Source organism: Chinchilla lanigera, unplaced genomic scaffold (genome assembly GCF_000276665.1).
Source record: "Chinchilla lanigera isolate Chin_1 unplaced genomic scaffold, ChiLan1.0 scaffold00014, whole genome shotgun sequence".
Classification (NCBI taxonomy): domain Eukaryota; kingdom Metazoa; phylum Chordata; class Mammalia; order Rodentia; family Chinchillidae; genus Chinchilla; species Chinchilla lanigera.
In genome coordinates, this window is record NW_004955415.1 from 8,319,366 (window position 1) to 8,339,071 (window position 19,706).

At 40.3% G+C, this 19,706-nt stretch overlaps 1 protein-coding gene across 1 annotated transcript in view; it reads left to right on the forward strand.

Moving 5' to 3' along the window:
- Prelid2 (PRELI domain containing 2) overlaps window positions 1–19,706 on the forward strand; it is an 82,473-nt gene that overhangs the window by 59,659 nt on the left and 3,108 nt on the right. The window contains exon 6 of the mRNA XM_005380687.2: window positions 15,028–15,097. Within this exon, the coding sequence (XP_005380744.1) occupies window positions 15,028–15,087 (60 nt within the window). The 3' untranslated portion in view covers window positions 15,088–15,097. The remainder of the gene's footprint in view (window positions 1–15,027; window positions 15,098–19,706) is intronic.

Consider the following 19,706-nt stretch of genomic DNA (forward strand, 5'->3'; position numbering starts at 1 on the left):
ACCGGAGAAAAACCAAAAAAAAAAAAAAAAAAAAAAATGCTTGAATTCTTTTAACATTCTTTACATTACTTGAACTCCTTGAAAGAACTGATGGAATATGTTCTCTCTCCAGTTCCAGAGGGTTTATTTCCCAGCTCTGAACTTACCTCTATGATAATACTTTTTAATCCCACTCTTACGTGCTCAAATAGATTGATTTAGTTGATATTTATTCATTAGGTGGCCTGAGAATATTACCAAGAATTCTAATTTTTAACGAGTTATTTCTGGCTAAGTTAAATCATGGTAGCTGCTGCCCCCGGCACCCCCAAATCAGGTCTGCTCATACTGTTGCCTCATAAGTTTTAGTCTCATGAAACAACCTTTGCAGGGAAAACATCTAGGAGCAAATGAGTATTCTGTGTGTGATGATAGTGTTTGTTCCTTCCACTGACTTTAAATCACTGCCTTTACCTTGACTGAGGCCTAGGAATCCCCAAATCCCTTGATGCCTCATTTGAATTCATCTGGGTTGTAATAGACTTTGTTCAGCAGTGAAGTTTTCAGGAATCCCTTCAATCAGCCAGTGGAAATTCTGGGACATGCCTTCTCTGAAACTAGATGAAGGCTGGGAAGATAAACTCTGGCCTGAAATGACAGAAAGTAACGTCCTGAACTCCAGGTGTGTTGCTGTCATTACGTGTGTGGGGATGGACAAAGCATGTCTCCGAGCTTTGTGGTGAGGAACATGCCATCCCAGCCAGGATTGTGGAACCTGGGCTCTGGCCCTGTCTTTAGAGCTTTCTAAAGGCAAATTTGCTTGTTTTAGTTGCTCTGAGCTTTGCTATCATTTTCTGTAAAATTAAGTTGAACTACATAAGTCATTTTCAACTCTGAAGTGCAATGACTTTTTTGTCTTCTCCTTTTTCCTAGTCTCTAAACACCAAGGCTTTTTATTTGTCTTTTAGTCTGCCTAGTAATAGATGTGTTGGTTTATTTTAATCCATGTCTTCTATAAATGCACTGTCCTGGAAGCTATGGGGAAGACCAGTTAAAATAATAATAGCAGTATAATTTAATGAGTGTTCACTATAAGCCAAACACTATGGTTTTTGTAAACCTTTTTTCCTCATAGTCACCCGAAAGAAAGAAAGATTGTTGTTCCCACTTTTCCATTTTGCAGATGAGGAAATGGAGGCACACAGAGGTTAAATTACTTGCACAAAGTCATCAGCCAGGAAGCGGCAAATTTAAATTTTATTTTATTTATTTATTTATTTTTTAAAATTTTATTTTAATTAAAATTTCAATCCAGGTGATCCTATCTCAGAGCACACGCCAAACTGCTGTTCTGTTTGACTCCGCTGTGAGGGACAGAGTCTTTTCCCCAAAGAGCTTAGATCGTGAAACACAACTAACTCACCTGTCACCACCAACATGGGATGTAAACATGGCCTTGATGTAGACACGTGTTAGACTGTAAAGAAAGTGACCTTGTCTTCCTTACACTTCTTGCTTTTCTAATTGTTCCTCTACTCTCATTACCAACCAGGTATCTAGAGATCTGGGAACTGTGTTCTCCTCACTGTACTACATGGAATTTGCCACCAATGTATTAGTTTTCTGAGCCTGTTCTATCATTCTGTTAAGTTCAAAGACAATGAAAAAGAAAAAGGAATTTGTGACACTGTAAATCTTCACCTACCTTGTATGAACCTAAGGCAGGCACAGAACTAAAAGCTGATAAAGTGCTGGCAAGCCTGCATTGAAATACCAAAAAGAAAAAAATGGGGGCTGTGTGCATGTTGGGTGGACTAAGTGAAATAGTGCCTCTATTTCACCCAGTGTGAAATAGATAAGAATCTGTTGTGGGTCAAAAATATTACTTGTAGAACTGGGCTTGGAATCTAGCCTGGCTCTTTATGCTAAATTAAGTCTCTTAGTTTGATCAGAAAGACCGAGAAAATGTCATTCAGTTGTCTCAGTTTAGAGCTTAATAAAAAATTCTGGATAGAACTACTTGAATTGGAAAGGTAATTTCATTTCTCAATGGTACATCCAGTAGTCACGCTGTAGTTGTGTACTTAAGCCCTGCAGCATACTAATTAAAAGCTCCTTCAGCTCTCTAAAGTGTCCAGCTGTCCCTCTTAGTCATTTCTCCTCCTTTCGCCTGTGCTGAGTTTTTATCCTGACTCCTCACTCTGTGATAGACTTCATCTTTTGCTGATGGGTCTGTTTGTGTGTGTGTGTGTGTGTGTGTGTGTGTGTGTGTGTGCTGGCAGATGTGGGCAGAGGGCAGAGCCCTGGGAAGGTAATGGGAAGGCCGCAGTGGCTGCGTCTTATTACTGAAAAAAAAAGCAGCGTTGTGTTTATGAACTCAGGTTAGCTGGAGTGATATTTCACGTCACTTGCAGGTTTTTTGAATCCCACTTGCTGTCTGGAATTTGATCTCTCTTCCTGGGCTAGCTGTCTTCTTAGATTCTCACTAAACTGTTTTTCTTTGAATTTCCTCCGTGAAGACAATGGTGGTTTTTGCAGAGTTAATTAACTCCTTTCATATTGATTCCCGGATTAAGTAGAATTTTAAGGCTATAATTAAAATTTTTTCTTGATCAGTGGCCTTTAGTGGGACATAGCTTTTGTTATTTTTTAAAGATTTTAACATTTGTTAGAACCTACTGGTTTTTCTGTTACTTGCTAATCATCTCATGTTTTTGAAACGATTCAAATCTAAAGAAATTTTTATATTCCTCCCAAAAGACTCTTCTGATCTTTAAACAATTTTTTTAAACTTACTTTTAAGTGTTTTTGAATAGATACTACTTCACATAAATGCTTAAAACTGTATTTCCAGTCAAGCTGTTTGTGTTCTTTTGCCCCAGCTTCCTTTGAAACCAGTAGAATACCCTGCACTAACCAGCTGTGTGACCTTGGACAAACTGATTAATTTTCTATGCTTCATTTTTCTCACCTGGAAAATGAGGACAATATCAGAACCAACTTTTTAGAGTATTTGTGAGGAGTAAATGAGTTGTATTCATAAAATGCTTAGGACAGGACCTGGCACACAGCAAATGATCAGTTCTGTGATTATTCAGAAATGAAAATGTAAGGATGTTAAAAGCAAAAACTTATTTTTTTTCCCATTATGACATTATAGACAAATGTTAGTGCTTGGAGTCAACCCAGCCTGGGTTTAATGAAGTTGCAATACCTTCCCCAGAGGGTGTGTGTGAACTAAACTTCTGTCCACTGAACTGTCACTAATACTGTCTCCCTTACGAGGACTACAGGAGATTACTTAAGGAAGTGCTTAAAATACCTTTTTGTATATTAAATACTCCATAAATGATCACTGTCTTTCATTAAATCCCAAATTGGCAAATTTCCTGCCTTTTATTTGCATGTTTTAAATAATCATCACTACGGTATTTGTACTTCATGTCTTACTTTTTTCAAGTAATATTTAATCACAAATGCCTTCCAGAAAAATGACATAATTTCAAAGTTATCATTTTAATGACTGCCTAATATTTCATAGTTATATGATAATTTATTTCACTCTTTCTTTGGTATTGAGCATTGAAGTTATTTCTAGTTTACACCATTACAAGTAACACAGCGTGAAACATTTTCATAAATAGAATCTTTTATGTTTTGTACTGTTGGCTTACCTGAAGTTCTCTTAGCTGTGTGTAACAATTGTCGCAATTCTTTTAGTGTATTCTCTGTCTCCTTCACTGAGTGACAGTTTCTTTGTTAGGCTCACCACTTCATCCTGGCTCACTGTCAGTGTTCCAAAGATACACTGACTTCATGACTAAATGAACATATTTACAAAAAGTAGTGAGACTTCTTTATTTTCTAGTCTATCTTAATAATTTTAAAAGCAAAGGAGCTTTGTGTTGAATGGGGGACAGAGGGAAGGTAACAGTGTTTATTGAGTGCAGGGAATATTTCTGTGCTCCTGGTGTCATTCTGAGTGCTTTGTGGGCATTACCTTATTCAGTGTTCAGAGGTTCTCTGTGATGAGTACTTACATAGCATTTTAAGGATGAGAGTACATAGATAAGTACATTGACTTGCCCAAGATCACGCCGGTATAAATTGGCTATATCCAGATTCAGAACAGGCATTCGGACCCTTAGTTTGAGCACTTGCTGACCAGGCTACCTGGTTAAAATTCTTTCCTTTTACTTTGGTAGAAATCCACCCTTTTACTTCACCCAGTATATCAAATAATTTCTCAGAGATCTTGAATTGGTTGATCAAATTCCAAACAAGCCTTAGATTGGAGCTCTTCTTCAGCCTTGAGAATTCTGTATCAGATTCCAAACAGATGGAGTTGAGTACAGTGTGTGGTTCTTAAAAGCAATTCCACCAAGGATGTATAAATGTATATTTTTTATAAGCTTTAGGTTTTTTGTTGAAGGAAAAAATTAAATCTGCTACCTAACATTAAAGACAGCTGGTAGATTGAGAACATCATCCATGTAGTAGTTATTAATCCAGGGAGAGTATATCTGAGACCAAACAATATAAAGGATATGATTGTAAGTATTAACCAATGATATTTGATACTTAGTTAGCAATTGATGTAGTAGAGTGAATTTTAGAAAGTACAAACGATGTCACCATTTTGTCCATTTTGTTAATCTCTTCATTTAACAGTTTATTATGAAGTTAGAGAGTTTTTTAAAAAAATGTAGCTATAAGTACTATAAAGCATTTTTTTCTCCTTTGCAAAACTAGTTGACCTAAAAACAGCAGGTTATCTTTAGCCAATTATTTGTGTATGGAGAATTTTTTTAGTCATTTATTAGTTTTCTGATATGTAGCTTTTAATCCAATTGTAGTGGTCTATTTGTAGTGTTAAAGAAGCATCACTTCTTATACTTTCCATGGACTTTCTGTTCTGCACCCTCACAGTTGATGTGAAGAATGTGAATTTAAAGCAAGCAAGTGTGTTGATGTTGCTGGTGTCAGTTCTGGCACACTGGCTGCGAGTTGTTCACTAACCGTGTCGGCCTCGAGAAATGATGATCATGTGTAGCACCAAAAGTGCTTTAGTAGGAAGTGAAGGGATTTTCCGGTCAGTGTTAAACAGTAGATTGGGAAATTCTAATCAAGATAGACTGTATTTGATACTTTTTTTTTTTTTTTTTTTTTTTTGGTACTGGGAATTGAACTCAGGACCTTACCCTTGCCAGGCAGGCGTTTGTGCCACTGAGCTATATCCCTGGCCCAGGATAGACTGTATTCAAAGTGCTTCCTGTGGACATGCTTGTCTTTTGGTTCTCCAGCTATGAGCAAGCTTCACCTGGTGGAAACGTAAGAGAAAGTCCAGCTGGAGATGTGGTGAGGGGTTTTTGATCTTAGGGAACTTTCAAGAAGTGCATGTAGCTGGGTGTGGTGCCGCATGCCTATAATCCCAGCAACTCAGGAGGGCTGCGGCCTCCCTGGGCTACACAGTGAGTTCAAGGCCAACCTGAACTGCACAGTGAAACCTTGTTTCGAAAAAAAAAAAAAAAAGGAAGGAAGAACTACATGTCATTTGGTGTCATCTGGCTCCCCTAAATTTATAAAATTAAAGCCACCTAGATGTAGGTGGAAATAACTTCAAGATGGCAGGAGAACCATGCCTACATTGACATGTTTTGTGATAGTTTGAAGTGTGAACACTATAAACACAGCTTTTAAGGAGGCAGTGTACTGAGGGCTTAAAGACACAAAAGTCTAGGTGTGAAGGAATCTGGGTTTTGCTACTTATTAGCTGGGTGCTGTTGGTCAAGTTTTTTCAGCGCTCTGAGTTACATTTCCTTGTGTGACTGCTTTGGAGACTGTGTGTGAGCATTAGAGGAGTTTCATTTCCTCATGTGTCTTAACCTGTAGATCAAGTATGAGGGTTGGGTGAGGGTAGGTTGGGTGCAAAGGTTAAATGAGTGAGGGCAGATTAGGTGTGAGGCATGGGTGTACAACGCACTTAGCACAGCCTGATGGAGGCCTTCACCTGCTCCGTTATCAGTTCTTTTTCTGGACCTGGACTCTAGTTCTGTCTCTGTTGTTGATGAGCACTGTAATCGAGGAAAGCTGGTTCCCCCTGATGATATTTCAGCTCTTTAAAAGCATTAGTGACTCTCAAGTGCTGTGAAGAGCAAGTGAAAAGCACTTTATGGAATACGAACAAGCATGAGATGAGCTTCTGCTGACATTTGGCGTGAGTCCCGTTGCGAGGGGCCCCTTGGCAGACCCAGTACATGAAGTCAGCCACTGCTCTTTAGGCCACAGGAGAATGGAATGTTGTGTGTGCCTGTAGCTTTATATGTTGTCTAGTTTTACCCTTAAGAGAACTCCTGTGAGGAAATATTCTCGCTCTACCCATTTTACAGGCAAAGTATCCATTGTGGAACGAGTTGGAGAAACCCAGGTTTAAATCTTATGCTTGCTACCTGCTGGGCTGTGAGACCTTAAGCAAGGTTTTCACTTCTCCAAGGCTGTTTCCTTTCCTGGAAATGGTGAAAGTGAAGTGTCTTGCCTTGTTGGGCTGTTGGGCGGGTTAAATGAGATAATGTCGGTAAAGCCTTGGCGTGTAATAAAGCCATAATAAATTATCATTAGCCTTGATAGTGTGGAAATTTGGTGAGATGGATTTTTGACTAAAATACAGCTTTAGGAAATTGTATTTTGTTCAAAGGAAATGCCTGATTTGAAGACATAGGTGACTGCCCTGCGTGAAAAGATTGTTAGCTCATAGAAATGCATGAACCTGGGAGGAGAAGGGTAGAAATAAAACATAAAAGGAAATTTTCTGGGAATCTGTTGGATTTATTTATTATCTGGGCATCAGTTAGATTTATTTATTCTTTTAGAAACATTTCGTTGGTAAAAGGTACAAGCACGCTGCTCATTCTTGTGTTTCTCAGAATAGGGAAGAATCAAGGAGAAATTACGACTGAGCTTAGGTTTGATGAATGGTAAAGGAAACTGGTATGTTATGTTTTAGTTTGTCACAGCTGAGAGTCAGTTCCGGGGTTCCTGGTGCCGGGCACCGGAGTAGCTCTGCTTGAGCGTCAGGGAGAATGTCTTGCAATTAGGAAGGATTGACGTAGCTGGAATGTGGAGCAGTAAGTGTCCCAGGAATGGAGGTTTCTGAGCAGGTGGCAGATTATCATTCACCAAAAATTCCCCAGATAGGGTGTAGTGCCAAGTCTGGCCTGGGTTAGTGCTAAGAAAAAGCTATATTTTACCGGAAATCTGAGTCGTGCAAAATAAAACCATATACTGATAACAGTTTTGAAGGTTCAAAATGAAAACAGACTAATTGAGTCATAATGGAGAAGAGGGAAAGTCACTATGAAATACAAAGAAAGTACCAGTGGCTTAACTGTCAGGTCAGGTTTTACTGGGAAATTGGCCATATAGGAATGACTTTGTCACCGTTCGTTCTGCTCTTTGATCATGGGCCATTTTCAATCATTTGCTGAGTGTTTCCTATCTGGAATAGATGCTCTAAGGTCCTTTCCCATTTTTAGATTTTATTATTCTGGGATATAGCCTTTTCTGTTACAAGCGATGAGAATTAAATATTCTGCATAAGGAGAGGGAGAGATTTATAATCTGAAGCAAAGATATCCGAATTATTGTTACCAGTTTAATGTTCTGTAGTTATGCCTAAAGATTCTGGGTTATTAATGAAAATAAAAATGAATTAGTGTTGCTCACAAGTCTATTAGCCACTATGGCAAAGTCATATTGAAGCAGTACATTGTAAAAGGGTATTTCTACTTGAAAAGGATTCTATTTAAAATAATTTGTAGATGTGATTAGATACCATATTGGTTCATACACTAAGATTCATGACATTTTATTTGGAAGAGGGACAAAAATATCTGATTTGTTTATCAGGATTTTTGAGCAGAGCCAGTAGGGGAGGAAAGCAAATTTTGCTATGTACCCAGCATTTAAAAGGCATTTTCACATTCTCATCCTCAGGTGCTGGGCTTGTTGTAGCTTGTGTGGCAGGAGCCTGGGTTCTCAGCTTTCTGATTACCTTGATGGAGTCAAGGCTCCGTGTTGTTACTGTGTGTTTCTTTGGCTGGGGTTGTTTTTTATTTTATTTTACTTTTTTTGAGATATTGTCTCACTATGTAGTCCAGACTGGCCTTGAACTCGCTGTGATCTTCCTGCCTCAGTCTCCTGGGTGCTGAGATTACAGGCATGTGTCGCCACACCTGATTTATCTTGGACAGGATACAGGATGTTTAATTTCTGTGAGCTTTGTTCTCATCTAAAAGAAAGGGTAATAATGTTCTAAGGCAGGTGGAAGGATGACATAAGTCATGCAGATGAAGTGTTCAACACAGTACTCGGCACACGGTACATGCCAGTAGATTTTAATGTGTTATTTGGTGTTACCCCAGTTGTATAGATGAGGAAGCCCTGAATTTAAGAGTCACACAGTATCAGATCAAAAGGTGCTCTATTGTGAGAAAATATCTCTTCTTGCAGACTTTGGCTTCTTGTTCCTCTTTTGATGAGAACATTGGGTGCAGATTCCTCCCTTCCCCACTTCCTCTCTTCCTTCCTTTCCAGATGATGCCCAGTCTGTGCTGCGTGCTGGTGTAGGTGCTGGGATTTAGCAGCAAGCACCGGCCAGGTCTCTGTTCCATTTCATGGAGCTTCTACTGTGAGTGCGAGGCAGCACAAAATATTTTATAAGGATGGGATTCGCTTAACAGGGATGGATGCTGGATGGATGCTGGATGGTGCTATCCAGTGTGGCCAGGTGAAGGAGATAACCCTCTGAGCAGGCGCTGAGTAAGTGGAGACCTGGTACTGCAAGCAGCTCCCTGGTCATTATCCAGCCTTGGAAAAACCTGGAGATGTTTCTCAGCACCGTGAGGGAGAAGAAGGAACTGAACGTGTTCCCTGAGCAGGACGCAGGCCTGTGTGCTTGTGGCTGGTGAGGGAAACATTAGACTCAAAGGGAAAGGGAGGTCTTTGAAGTAAAACTGATGCATTTGTTGGAACTCCTGAGCTACATCCCCAGCCCTTTATTTTATTTTATATTTTGAGACAGGGTCTTGCTGAATTGCCCAAACTGGGCTCAAATTTGCAATCCTGCTGCCTCAGCTTTTGGAATAGCTGCGATTATAGGCCTGCACCCTTAAGCCTGAGTGATCTTTTTATTAAGTGGTTAGTGGTTTTAAAATACAAATTTCAACATTCATGGGAGCCTCTCACTTCCTAAATGCCTGCTGGCTGATCCAAGACTCGTTAGTTCTCGCCTCTGCTGTCAGTTCTCTGCATCGGTCTCTTCTTTCTTTCGTGTTTTCATCCTTCGTTCTTTCCTTGTCTCCCACAGCACCTCTCATATGCTGACCTTCTCAAGCACACTTCAAGCATGCTAACTGCTGAGCAGATTGTATTGTAATTCAGAAATTCACATTCATTGTCTGACACGCAGGAGTGATCAGGTAATTAGTTTTATAGTTGAACAAGTATTCTGGTCAGATTCTGCAGTACATAATAAGATTCAAATTTAAGTAAATTCTGTTCCCTGACTCTCAGCACCTTATCCCAGCACTCTGGGAGGCTGAGGCAGGAGGACCTCAAGTTTGATCCCAACCTGAGCAGTTTAGCGACTTAGCAAGACTCTATCCCAAAAAACAAACAACAAACAGAAAATAATACAACAGGAAAAAGTGGTAGGTGTGTCTCTTGGCGATTGATTGGCTGACTGATGAAGTCGGTCATTTATTTAGTAGACATTTACTGCTTGCATTTTGTGTCCCAAGGCTTTGTGCTTCTACTGAATACATCTTGAACAAGATAGAGAAGGCTCCCAACTTACTAATGTGTACTCTCTGGTGGCGTCAGATGATTACAGAAGAGATTTGCATGGAGAACATGTGTTTTCTTACTGTTTATCAGAAATTGGTGGGTTTTGTTTTTGCAGTCATCAGGACTGAATGCAGGGGTTTGCACATAGCCCCAGCCTTTCATTTTTTTATTTTGAGAACAGGTTCTGGCTAACTTCCCTAGGCAGGACTCTAACTTGTGATCTCCCTGCTTCTGCCTCCTGGAGTGCTAGGATTATAGGTATGTGCCACCATGCCCGGTCAAAAACTAGTATTTTAATGCTAGGTACTGGGATAACCAAATTATGTGTTATTTCAACTAATTCATTAGGACAAACCCATGCTACCACTTCTATTCAAAATTCAAATTGGAGGCTTACAGAATTTAGGATCTTGCACTGGCTCTCACACCTAGCTTGGACGTGACCCCAGATCTCTCTCTCTAAGAGAGTGATTGCTGTTACAGTGCCCTTTGTGATTAAATACAGGGAGATCTGATGTGCTCTTGTCTCTTCTAGGTAAGAGCAGAACGAAGGTGGGAATCAGTGTGTCGGGGTGGGAGTGGGAAGGTGGGAAGTGTACTGGCCTTGTCTCGGGCTATCTGCTCTCCCGGCCTTCAGGAAGGCCATTGCTTGATGGGGAGAGAGTGTTGCATGCAGGTCTCACCCTCGAGCCTCTTCTTAAGCCTCCTTCTGCCAGGGTTTCTCCCTTATCTCTGTGTGTCACACTCCAGACCAGACTTGGCCTCCACGTCTCTCCTTTTCCAGTCCTGCTCCAAGTCCTCCCTTCCCGCAAGATTAGTCTCTACTTCCTTTTTACCATTGTTTTTTTTTCTTGTGTAGGTTGTAGCACTTCTCAGAGGCTGCCTTGTCTCTCACATATTTTTCATTCCTCCATTTCCTCCCAAGAGACCAATGAGCCCATATGTAGGGGCATCATGTCCTTTATCCATCCCCGTGCCCCACACTGTCAGCACAGTTCCTGACATACCCTGTGGGCCCTGGTGCGGTTCATGATATTTGTTCCAAAGCCATGACCCTCCAGGAAACATTATTTCCAGGGGGTGTCTTTAACACCAGTCCTTCATCACCATCATAATTAAGTGAGCAGTTCTCTCTTGTTAAGTGCTAGGCATGGATGTGCCTTTTGAGATCTGCTTTAGAACTCTGTAATTTTTGTAAGGTCTAATATTACTCTTTGGAGCCTCCTAGGTGAATCAGAGCTTCTTAAAGCCTCGTTGTTTTGATAACAAAATAAATATACTGCCTGTATGTAGCCATCTTTTGTTCTAGCTTATTTCCGTTCCTCTTAAGACAAGCTTTGTTTTTCCCACAATTTCCAGCCATTCCTCAGAAGCAGAGTGGGAATTGGTGAAATGTTTTGAATCCGAAAAGCTCTGCGATTCCTTTGTGGGAATAGTTTGGGCAGCCCAGCTCTGGTATTAGGGAAATGAGCCTGTGAGATAGCTTACTTATCTGTACATTGACAAATGGAGAAAGATAGCCTTGTAATAGAGAAAAGAAATTCTCTGAGGGGAAAGAAATAATAAAATCAAGCTGGTTTATGGTTTGTCAGTCCGAAAAGCTTTTAAGCCATATCTGTAAAGGTGTTTCCATTTAATGTTTGTTCTGCATTTCAGGCATCATTGTGTGATAAGTGGTGGAAATTTAGCCCCTTTAAGCCTGCTCTCCTGGGGGTTGAGATTTAAGTGTTGGAATGAACTTTATTTGAAAGAACTCTATCGATTGGGATTTGATTTGGTTCTTCCTTATCAAAGAGAGGTACTAAATAATGGTTGGCCTCCCTGTTAGCTTTTTAAATTCACTCTCTCCCTGCCCACATTCTCTACCCTCTATTTCTGGCTATTCTTAAAAAGACTAAAGTGGGATGAGAGAGGGAAAAGAGGGAGAGAAAAACCAACTGTCACCTTGTGAGCATAATTGATTCGGTAAATAACGTCTTTCAATTCCCAAGGCAAACCTCAGCATCTTCACTTATGTCAATTAGTGTTCAGCCCAGTAAAAGGTAGCGGTCTTAATTTAGATGGATGGGAGAGGACAGTACATGGATTCTCACTTCCCTAGGAAGGAGTGTGCTTTTCTCGATTTAAAGATAACTTCTAGATTTATGCACCTGTCTTGCAAAAAGAAAATGGAAAATGAATTTTTATGATTATTTTTATTCTTCATGAAAATAGAAGTAGGGTGTTTATTTGTTGTCCAGGGGTTCATTGAAACCAAACCAAACCAAACCAAAACAAGGCAATGAAAATTTTCTGGAATTTACTAGACTGTGAGCTTTATAAGGCTGGGGACTTTGTCTGGTTTGTTCACGACTTAATCTCCAGCACATGTATTGTAGTAGGTACATAATAAATATTTGTTAATTGGATTTATTGTTGAATGATCAGAAAGAGCATGATCCAGGTTTTGTTTTTTTTTTTTTTTTTTTTTGTTTTTTGTTTTTATTTTTCTCCGGTACCGGGAACCGAACTCACGACCTTGCGCTTGCCAGGCAGGCGCTTTTGCCGCTGAGCTAAATCCCCAGCCCATGATCCAGGTTTTGATTCACCTCCCTGTGTCTTTTCCCCAAATTTGTTTTAAAAAAGAGAGTGGCACTAAGAATATATAGTACATACTACCTCATCAGAATTACTAAGGACAACCTATTTTATCAATTCCCAGTCCAGCAGAGTTACAAGCTCTCTTAGTTACTTTTCTCTTGTTGCTGGGACAAAATACCCAACACCCAGAGTTAAAGGGGGGAAAAGTTTATTTAGCTCACAGGTTGTGGAGGTTTCAGTCCATAATCCACTGTCTCCAAGGCTGAGTAGACAACTATTCATGGTGGCAGAGGACAGCAAAAGCAACAAAAGAGAGAAAGAAGGCAGCCTCTTTCTCTTATGTTGTATCCAGTCTACCAGGATTAGGGTGGCGCCAGTCTAGTCAGTGGACTGATCCAGCAGTCACCTATGCTTAATGCCAGCACTCTTATCCCATTGCACTATGAATCAGTCACACACTCCTGATTCAGTCACCTCTGAAAAACCGGCTCCTATGACTGCATGAGGCATTGGGCAACATCTAGACGCAAACCATAACACAAGGGATCTCAGAGGTTGTATAAAGCTGCTCTTTACAAATCCTAGTATGTGAACTAGTTGTGTTTTGGAATCTCAGGAAGCATGTTGTAAATACAGATTTGAGGCCCCAGCCCTGGGGTTTCTTACTGAGTCACTGGTGGAGCTTGGGAGTCTGAATTTGCTTTGGTGGGTTTCCCTGCTAATTCTGGTGGGCAGCTGGGTGTAAAGGACACTAAGCCAACTGGCCTTATAGTCCCCAGGTATCTTTAGTCTTATGTGGCCATGGTGAAAATGATTAGCTAAGGTCCCCAGCAGAGTGACTGGTGGAGGTGTGACGAGGACCCAGATCTCTTGGCTCTAGTGACAGTGCCAGGCCCTGCAGTGTGCTGCTTTGGTTCAACCAGTGCTTCCTGTAGCTCAGCATCTCTCAAAATTCTTTAATGTCTTTGCCTTCCAAAACACTGGCAGCATTTAGAGTATCGGCTCTGGCAGAATCTGAACAACTTTCGGAATCAGACCTCATTCAGACAACTCTGATGTTAAATATATTTCATTGTGTTCTCTAGAAATGCCTTTGATTACTCCCCATCCGCATCCCTTGCTTGGCTCAGAACAAACCCCAATAGGAAGTCTGTACCTTTTTCCTATTGGCCCACTCAGCCCAGCTTCGTCTGAAAGGCATCACATAAGTTCTTATTAAAAGCATAGAGCTCTGGGGCCTGGTTTAGTTCTGTTAAGTCAGATTCACCTTAAGGGGACCTGGGAAACTGTTGTAAGTTCCCTTCATCACTGTTCTCTCTAAACTTCTTTTTGGCCTCTTGGGAACAGCAGGTCTCTTTCCTCCCAGATCCAGTGTTGAGGTTTTTAAGACCCTACCTCTTAATTACATTCTACTTCTTTCTATCTGAAAGTCAGTTCTCTGGTGTGCACAACTTGCCCTTGAAGGAAGAAAAGCATATGTGGTGTTTTATCTTTTCCAGGGTAGAATTTTCTGCACAGGGTAGGTGGGTGGGCAGGTTGGCACGGACTGTCATGAAAAACTGTACAGGAAGGTGGGGGGTGCTGCTGACAGCATAGGGTGCCTATGCATTTCTGGTTTCATTACTTGGTAGCTGTATGACATTGGGCAAATTCCTTAAACCTCTTTGAGTGTCTGTTTCCTCATCAGTAAAATGGGGCTAAAAATGATACTTGTTTGAGGTTTTGTGCATATCAAGCAAGGTGATGTAGGCTAGCTTTAGGGACCCAGGCTCAGAGATGGAGATTTGCATGCAGAGTGTATAAGAGAGGGCTGTCAGGAGCAGGGGGCAGTGGAGGAAGGAGGATGGAAAGAGGTGATGGTAATTGAGATGCAGATGCAGGTGCAGCTAAGGTCTCAGCTGACCTTGTGGAGAGCGGTGGCGTGGGGGTGGGGTGCCCTGCACAGTTGTCTCATTGAGGTAAGGGACCCAGGCCTAATATCCACTTCTGGATGGTGTTCCTCCTAGACAGGGGACATGACTTCAGTGAGGCAGTTCCCTTGGGGCGAGGATAGCTGTAGCCCACAGCCCTGGTAGGTGGGGGAGGGAGTGCCTCCATCCTGGAGGGGGTCTCAGCGGGTACCACAGCACCCGTGACCCACGTTCATGCACACAAAATTTTGACAGTGAAACCAACACATTTGTCAGCAGTCAGCAAATGTTAACAGTGCTGCTGTTCCAGCCTGGCAATGCCACTTAGGAGCTGGATCACTTTTAAGAAGTTGCCAAACTTCTCTTGGGCTGATTTCTTATGTTAAAAGTGAAGATCCTAGATTCCGCTCTGCCTGTCTCCCCAAGTTGTCCCGAGCATATCTGGAGATGTGTATGTGATATCTCTGGATACAGTACCATAAAAACATAAGGGAAGTAAAATGTTGTATGTCTGTTAATGTTTTCCTCCTTTTATCTTTAAAATAAAAAACAAAAACAAAAACAAAAACAAAAAAAACATAAGGGAAGACTGTGATCCTACTTTCCTGAATTGAATACATGTCGTAACTTGGATCCTTGAAGGGAAGGGCTGTGATAAATGTAGAATGCTTGTCTGTGAAGTATGCATTTTGATTTTTCTTTCTTCTCTCCGTAGGGAATTAGAATAATGGAGACGCTGCTGAAGGAACAGTGTGGTGCCCCCTTAGCCAAATAAAGAATCACCAGTGAGTACCAGAAGCAAATCAGAATCATTTACTTGAGCCGTGTCTTCATGCTTATAGTGTGGTATTATGCATCAGCCTCCCTGGGCTATTCATGCTGTACATCTCCCAGTTATTCCTGCAGAATACTATTTCACAGGTGTTTGTTATCTTTCAGTGCCTTTATTTACTTGGTTCTTTGATTTTCAGAGCAGTTTTGTACTACGTGCTGGGTTACAACCACATTCAAATTGTTGAAACTGTTCAGCACAGTCTACCATGGTTGGGTCTCTCAAAGTGGCATAGATTTGTAAAGACTGCAGCTCAGGATTAACGGAGGCTTAATTTTATTGTTCTGAGAACAATAAAAGAAGAGATTTTAAGCTGTAAGTGGAGCAGGAAGGAAGAAACGAACATGTTGATTGGCTAGTGAAACAAATATATCTTATTAGTCATGCAGGTTGAGCATTTCTAATCTGGAAACTTCAAAGATAAATACTCCTAAACATTCTGAGTGCTAACAGGATGCCATGAGGGGAAAATTTCATACCTGACTTACGTGATCAGTGGCAGTCAGACACCAGGACACAAAAAATACTATATAAATTTACATGCAGGCTCCTAGTATAAGATATATGAAATATAAATGAATTTCATGTTTATAGTATGGTCTCTTTTCTAGAATATTTCATCATATATATACAAATATCCTTTTTTCCATTAGTATATGTTTTCAATTCATAATAATTACATTCACTTTGGGGTACTGGTTCATATAAATATTGCATCTCAATCATTTTTTACTTCATTTTGAGCTGCCAGCTGTCCAGTCTCCCCCATCCTTAGATACCCTTTTGAACTCCACAAAGTCTCCATCCCTGTTTGTTTCCTGTTGCTTATCTTTAAATTTACAAATGTTTTGAACTCTGAAAAAATATGAACTCCAAAACTTTTCTGGTCCAAAGTAAAAAATATTCAACATTATATCTGTACTTCCTCTGCTCAAAAGTGGCTGCCTGAAATGCTTTTAGCTAAGATAACTATACTACTAATTTCTATTAGTTCATTGAAAGGAACAGTTAGTACTTATATTGTTTGATCAATTTTGCATGCCTGTACCTGGTAATCTGAGCAACTACTTTGAAGATAACAATATGCAATATAATAACCTTTGTTAATTTCCTATCATCTTGTTTTCAAATTTTGTCTTTTTTTGTCTATATAAAATAAAAGAATAATCCTTAAGCTCTGGGTGAAAGCACCTTGAGTTAATTAACAATGTCTACCATGGACACAGGGTTGAAACTGGTCACCTCTAGTTTGGGGCAAGTAGTGTAGGGTTAACAGTGGGAAACTGTAAAGTCCTTCTCCCCTATTCTTAATTTCTACTGTCTACATCAAGGAAATCTTCTTTTTTTGTTATATAAAAAGACAAAGTTCAAAAAAAAAATAAATGCCAAAATGAATGAGTATAATGGATTTACACCTTACAAAATTTATAGGACTTAGGTTTTTAACATTTGAGGGAAGGTAAAAGTTTTGTATAGCAAATATTGCCTTGAGTAATTCAGAATTACCTTCTGTTGGTCTTTTAAAAGTACTGCAGTGCACAATGAACTTTGAGAGCATTTAACAACCACAACAAAAAAAAAAAAAACAAAAGGAACACTCATATATCCAAGTACCTTGGCATTCAAAGTATGCTAGTCAGGCCTATATGTAAACACCAGTTGGAGAATTATTGTATTTCTGCTTGTTTGCAGGTTGAAGTACATTCTGATTAACATGAAGTTTCTGTACACTTACATATTAGTAGATTTAAATATTATTGGAAGGGTTAAATGAGATAATTTCCTTTAGTACAGGCATGGTATATGCAGGTTCTTGTAAAATGTTGTAATTTAATCTGAATATGTGGATGTCCTTTATAGTGAATATTTAAATTTAAAAAAGGTATTACAGCAAAAGACACATTGCCATTAAGCCTTTTCAAAATATTCCCTCTTGCTTTGAATGCATTTATCTCACTGTTCTTGCTACTTTCTGAAGCAGTTCTGGAAGTATTCTTCTGCGAGTGTCTTTATATGGTATGATAAAAATAGAGTGCATGCTGCTGCTGTGCGCTTGTCTTGGTTACTTTTCTCTCATTGCTGGGACAAAATACCTGACACCCAAAATTAAGGAAGGAAAGGTTTATTTCGCTTACAGTTTGTGGAGGTTTCAGTCCACACTTGGCAAGTTACAAGGCAGAGAGTGGCACATGGCAGAGGGCTACAGCTCATGGCGGCAGAACACAGCTGAATCAACAAGCACACACCAGGGCGGAATGGCCTCAAGCAGCCTCTTCCTCTCCCTTACATATGCAAACTATCCACCCCAGGGCAGGTGCAGCTCTCACACTCATAATCAGTCAAACTCTAAAAGCCTGCCCCATGACTACATGAGGCTTTGGGGGGACACCCAGACACAAACCATAACAGAGCTATCCAATGGAAAGACAGGCTCATAAAAACATTACAGTGTATCCTCGCCCACCTTGATCACCAGACATGGCACTGTACAATTTCTGACTTTTCCCCAAAGCCAAAATGACCATTAAAGGTAAACATTTTGAATCAATTTGGGACATTGAGGCCACTATGTAACAGACCAGATAGACACTCACAAAAGAGGACTTGCAGAACAGCTTCAGAAAGTGGCAAGAATGGTAGGATAAGTGCATTTGAAGCAAGGAGGCATATTTTGAGGGTGATTAGTGGCAATATGTAATTTACTGCAATACACTTTAAAAAATTTTAAACATTCACTGTATTTTTTGATCACTGTCCACCCCACTTCTTTAAAATTATGGCGCAGAACTTAGCCATGTCTCCCTGCTTTTCTAGGCTGGCATATTTGTGAGGCTCAGTACTTCACATGCATGTGAACTTGCACATGGATTCCATCTTTCCTTGGTGGGTGTAGTTCTAATGTCAGTGTTAAATGAGGGGCCAGCACTTACTTAGTGTCTTAGTTACTTTTCTCTCTTTTCTGGGACAAAATATCCAATGCTTAAAATTAAGGGAGGAAAGGTTTATTTAGCTCACAGTTTGTAGAGGTTGCAGTCCAAAATCAGCTGGCTCCAAAGCACAGTGGCATGGCAGAGGGGCAACAGTTCATGGTGGCAGAAGACAGCAACAAGAGCAAAAGTAGGGAAGCAAGTCTCTTTTCTTCCCTTATATTGTAAGCAGGCTACCCGCTCTTGGGTGGGTGTAGCATGCACACTATCTCCGTGCCCTCCTCTTGCACAGACTCAGGATGTTTACAAAGTGAGGACCCTGGCCCCCTGCTGAGATACTTAGTTAAGCTTCTAAGCTTCTCAAGTTGACCCAGTGAGCAGCATCCTAGAGCAGTGAGGGCATGTCCTTTACATCCTAGGATGAAGATCTGCTGAGTCACTTAATTAAGCTTCTAAATTTTTCAAGTTGATACAGCGCATCAACCATTGCGCATAGGAAAGGTATATATGATTGGTTTTCAAACTTCAGATTAGAGACTATGCAACTTAAATAAGCATCAGAATCATCCAGAGGATCTGGTAAGCATAGAATAGTAGGATCTCTCCCAGAGTTCTTATTCAGTGAGCCTGGGGTGGGCTTCTGTTTCTGGCAGCTTCCCAGGTGGTACTCTTGCTGGATCCTGGAGCACACTTTGAGGATGACTTTGAATGAGTTCACACATATGTGGATGAAGACAGATTCAGTGCTAGGGCGTTGAGAAAACTAATAGCTGAGGTTTTAAAATTGTCATGTGTGTGTTGGGCTAACTGGGTTAGTTGGGTGAGTGATTGATTTTCCTCGAATACCTTTTCTCTTGTTTTCCCATCCTGCCTCTTATTTGCCTTCTGTTTTGATTGTTTGAAGGCTCACAGGCTCTAAGCTGGAGCAAACACAAACTAAAAAGAGACATGGCTATTTCAACTTGTGTTTTAAGTTAGTTTGGATTTAAAATGTTATTAGTAAAGATGGTAAATCAGACCCATTGACAGCATTACCTGTGGTCCTAGATTATCTTTCTTCCCCTTTTTCTTTTTTACTGTGGTTGAGGGCTAAGTCATGTACTCAGGACTTTGCATTGTTTATAAAAAGCAACTTATTTTCTCTGAAGTGAAGCAGTTGAGGTCTAAATGCTAGTAGGAGTTTAATACAGGGCAGTGGCACTTAATGCAGTGAATGCCGCAGAATTCCTGAACTGTTTACATATTCAAACTCTCAAAACTCATGACTGGTTTTCTCAGAGGAGCAAATGTAAAGTACACTCAAGCATATACATCTACAATTACTATAAATCAAAGGCTATTGCTGCGGCTTTAAATTCCTCTCAAAATCAACTTGAGATATTATATATAGTTAAATCAGCCAATTTTAAGTGTACAGGTGGTGAGTTTGGACACAAGTATGATACATGAAAATTTGAGGCTCTGGTGTTGCACCATATTGCCACCGTATCGTCACCCACCACTGTGTTTTGACCTTTTTCAAAGTTTTTGATGCTTAAAAAGTTTCTGCTGTGATGGAACTTTCTGGTTTCTCAAAAGTAGCCCAATGGAAAAGATGGGATTGTTGTAGGTGGAGGTACCACTGCTTTTATGGAT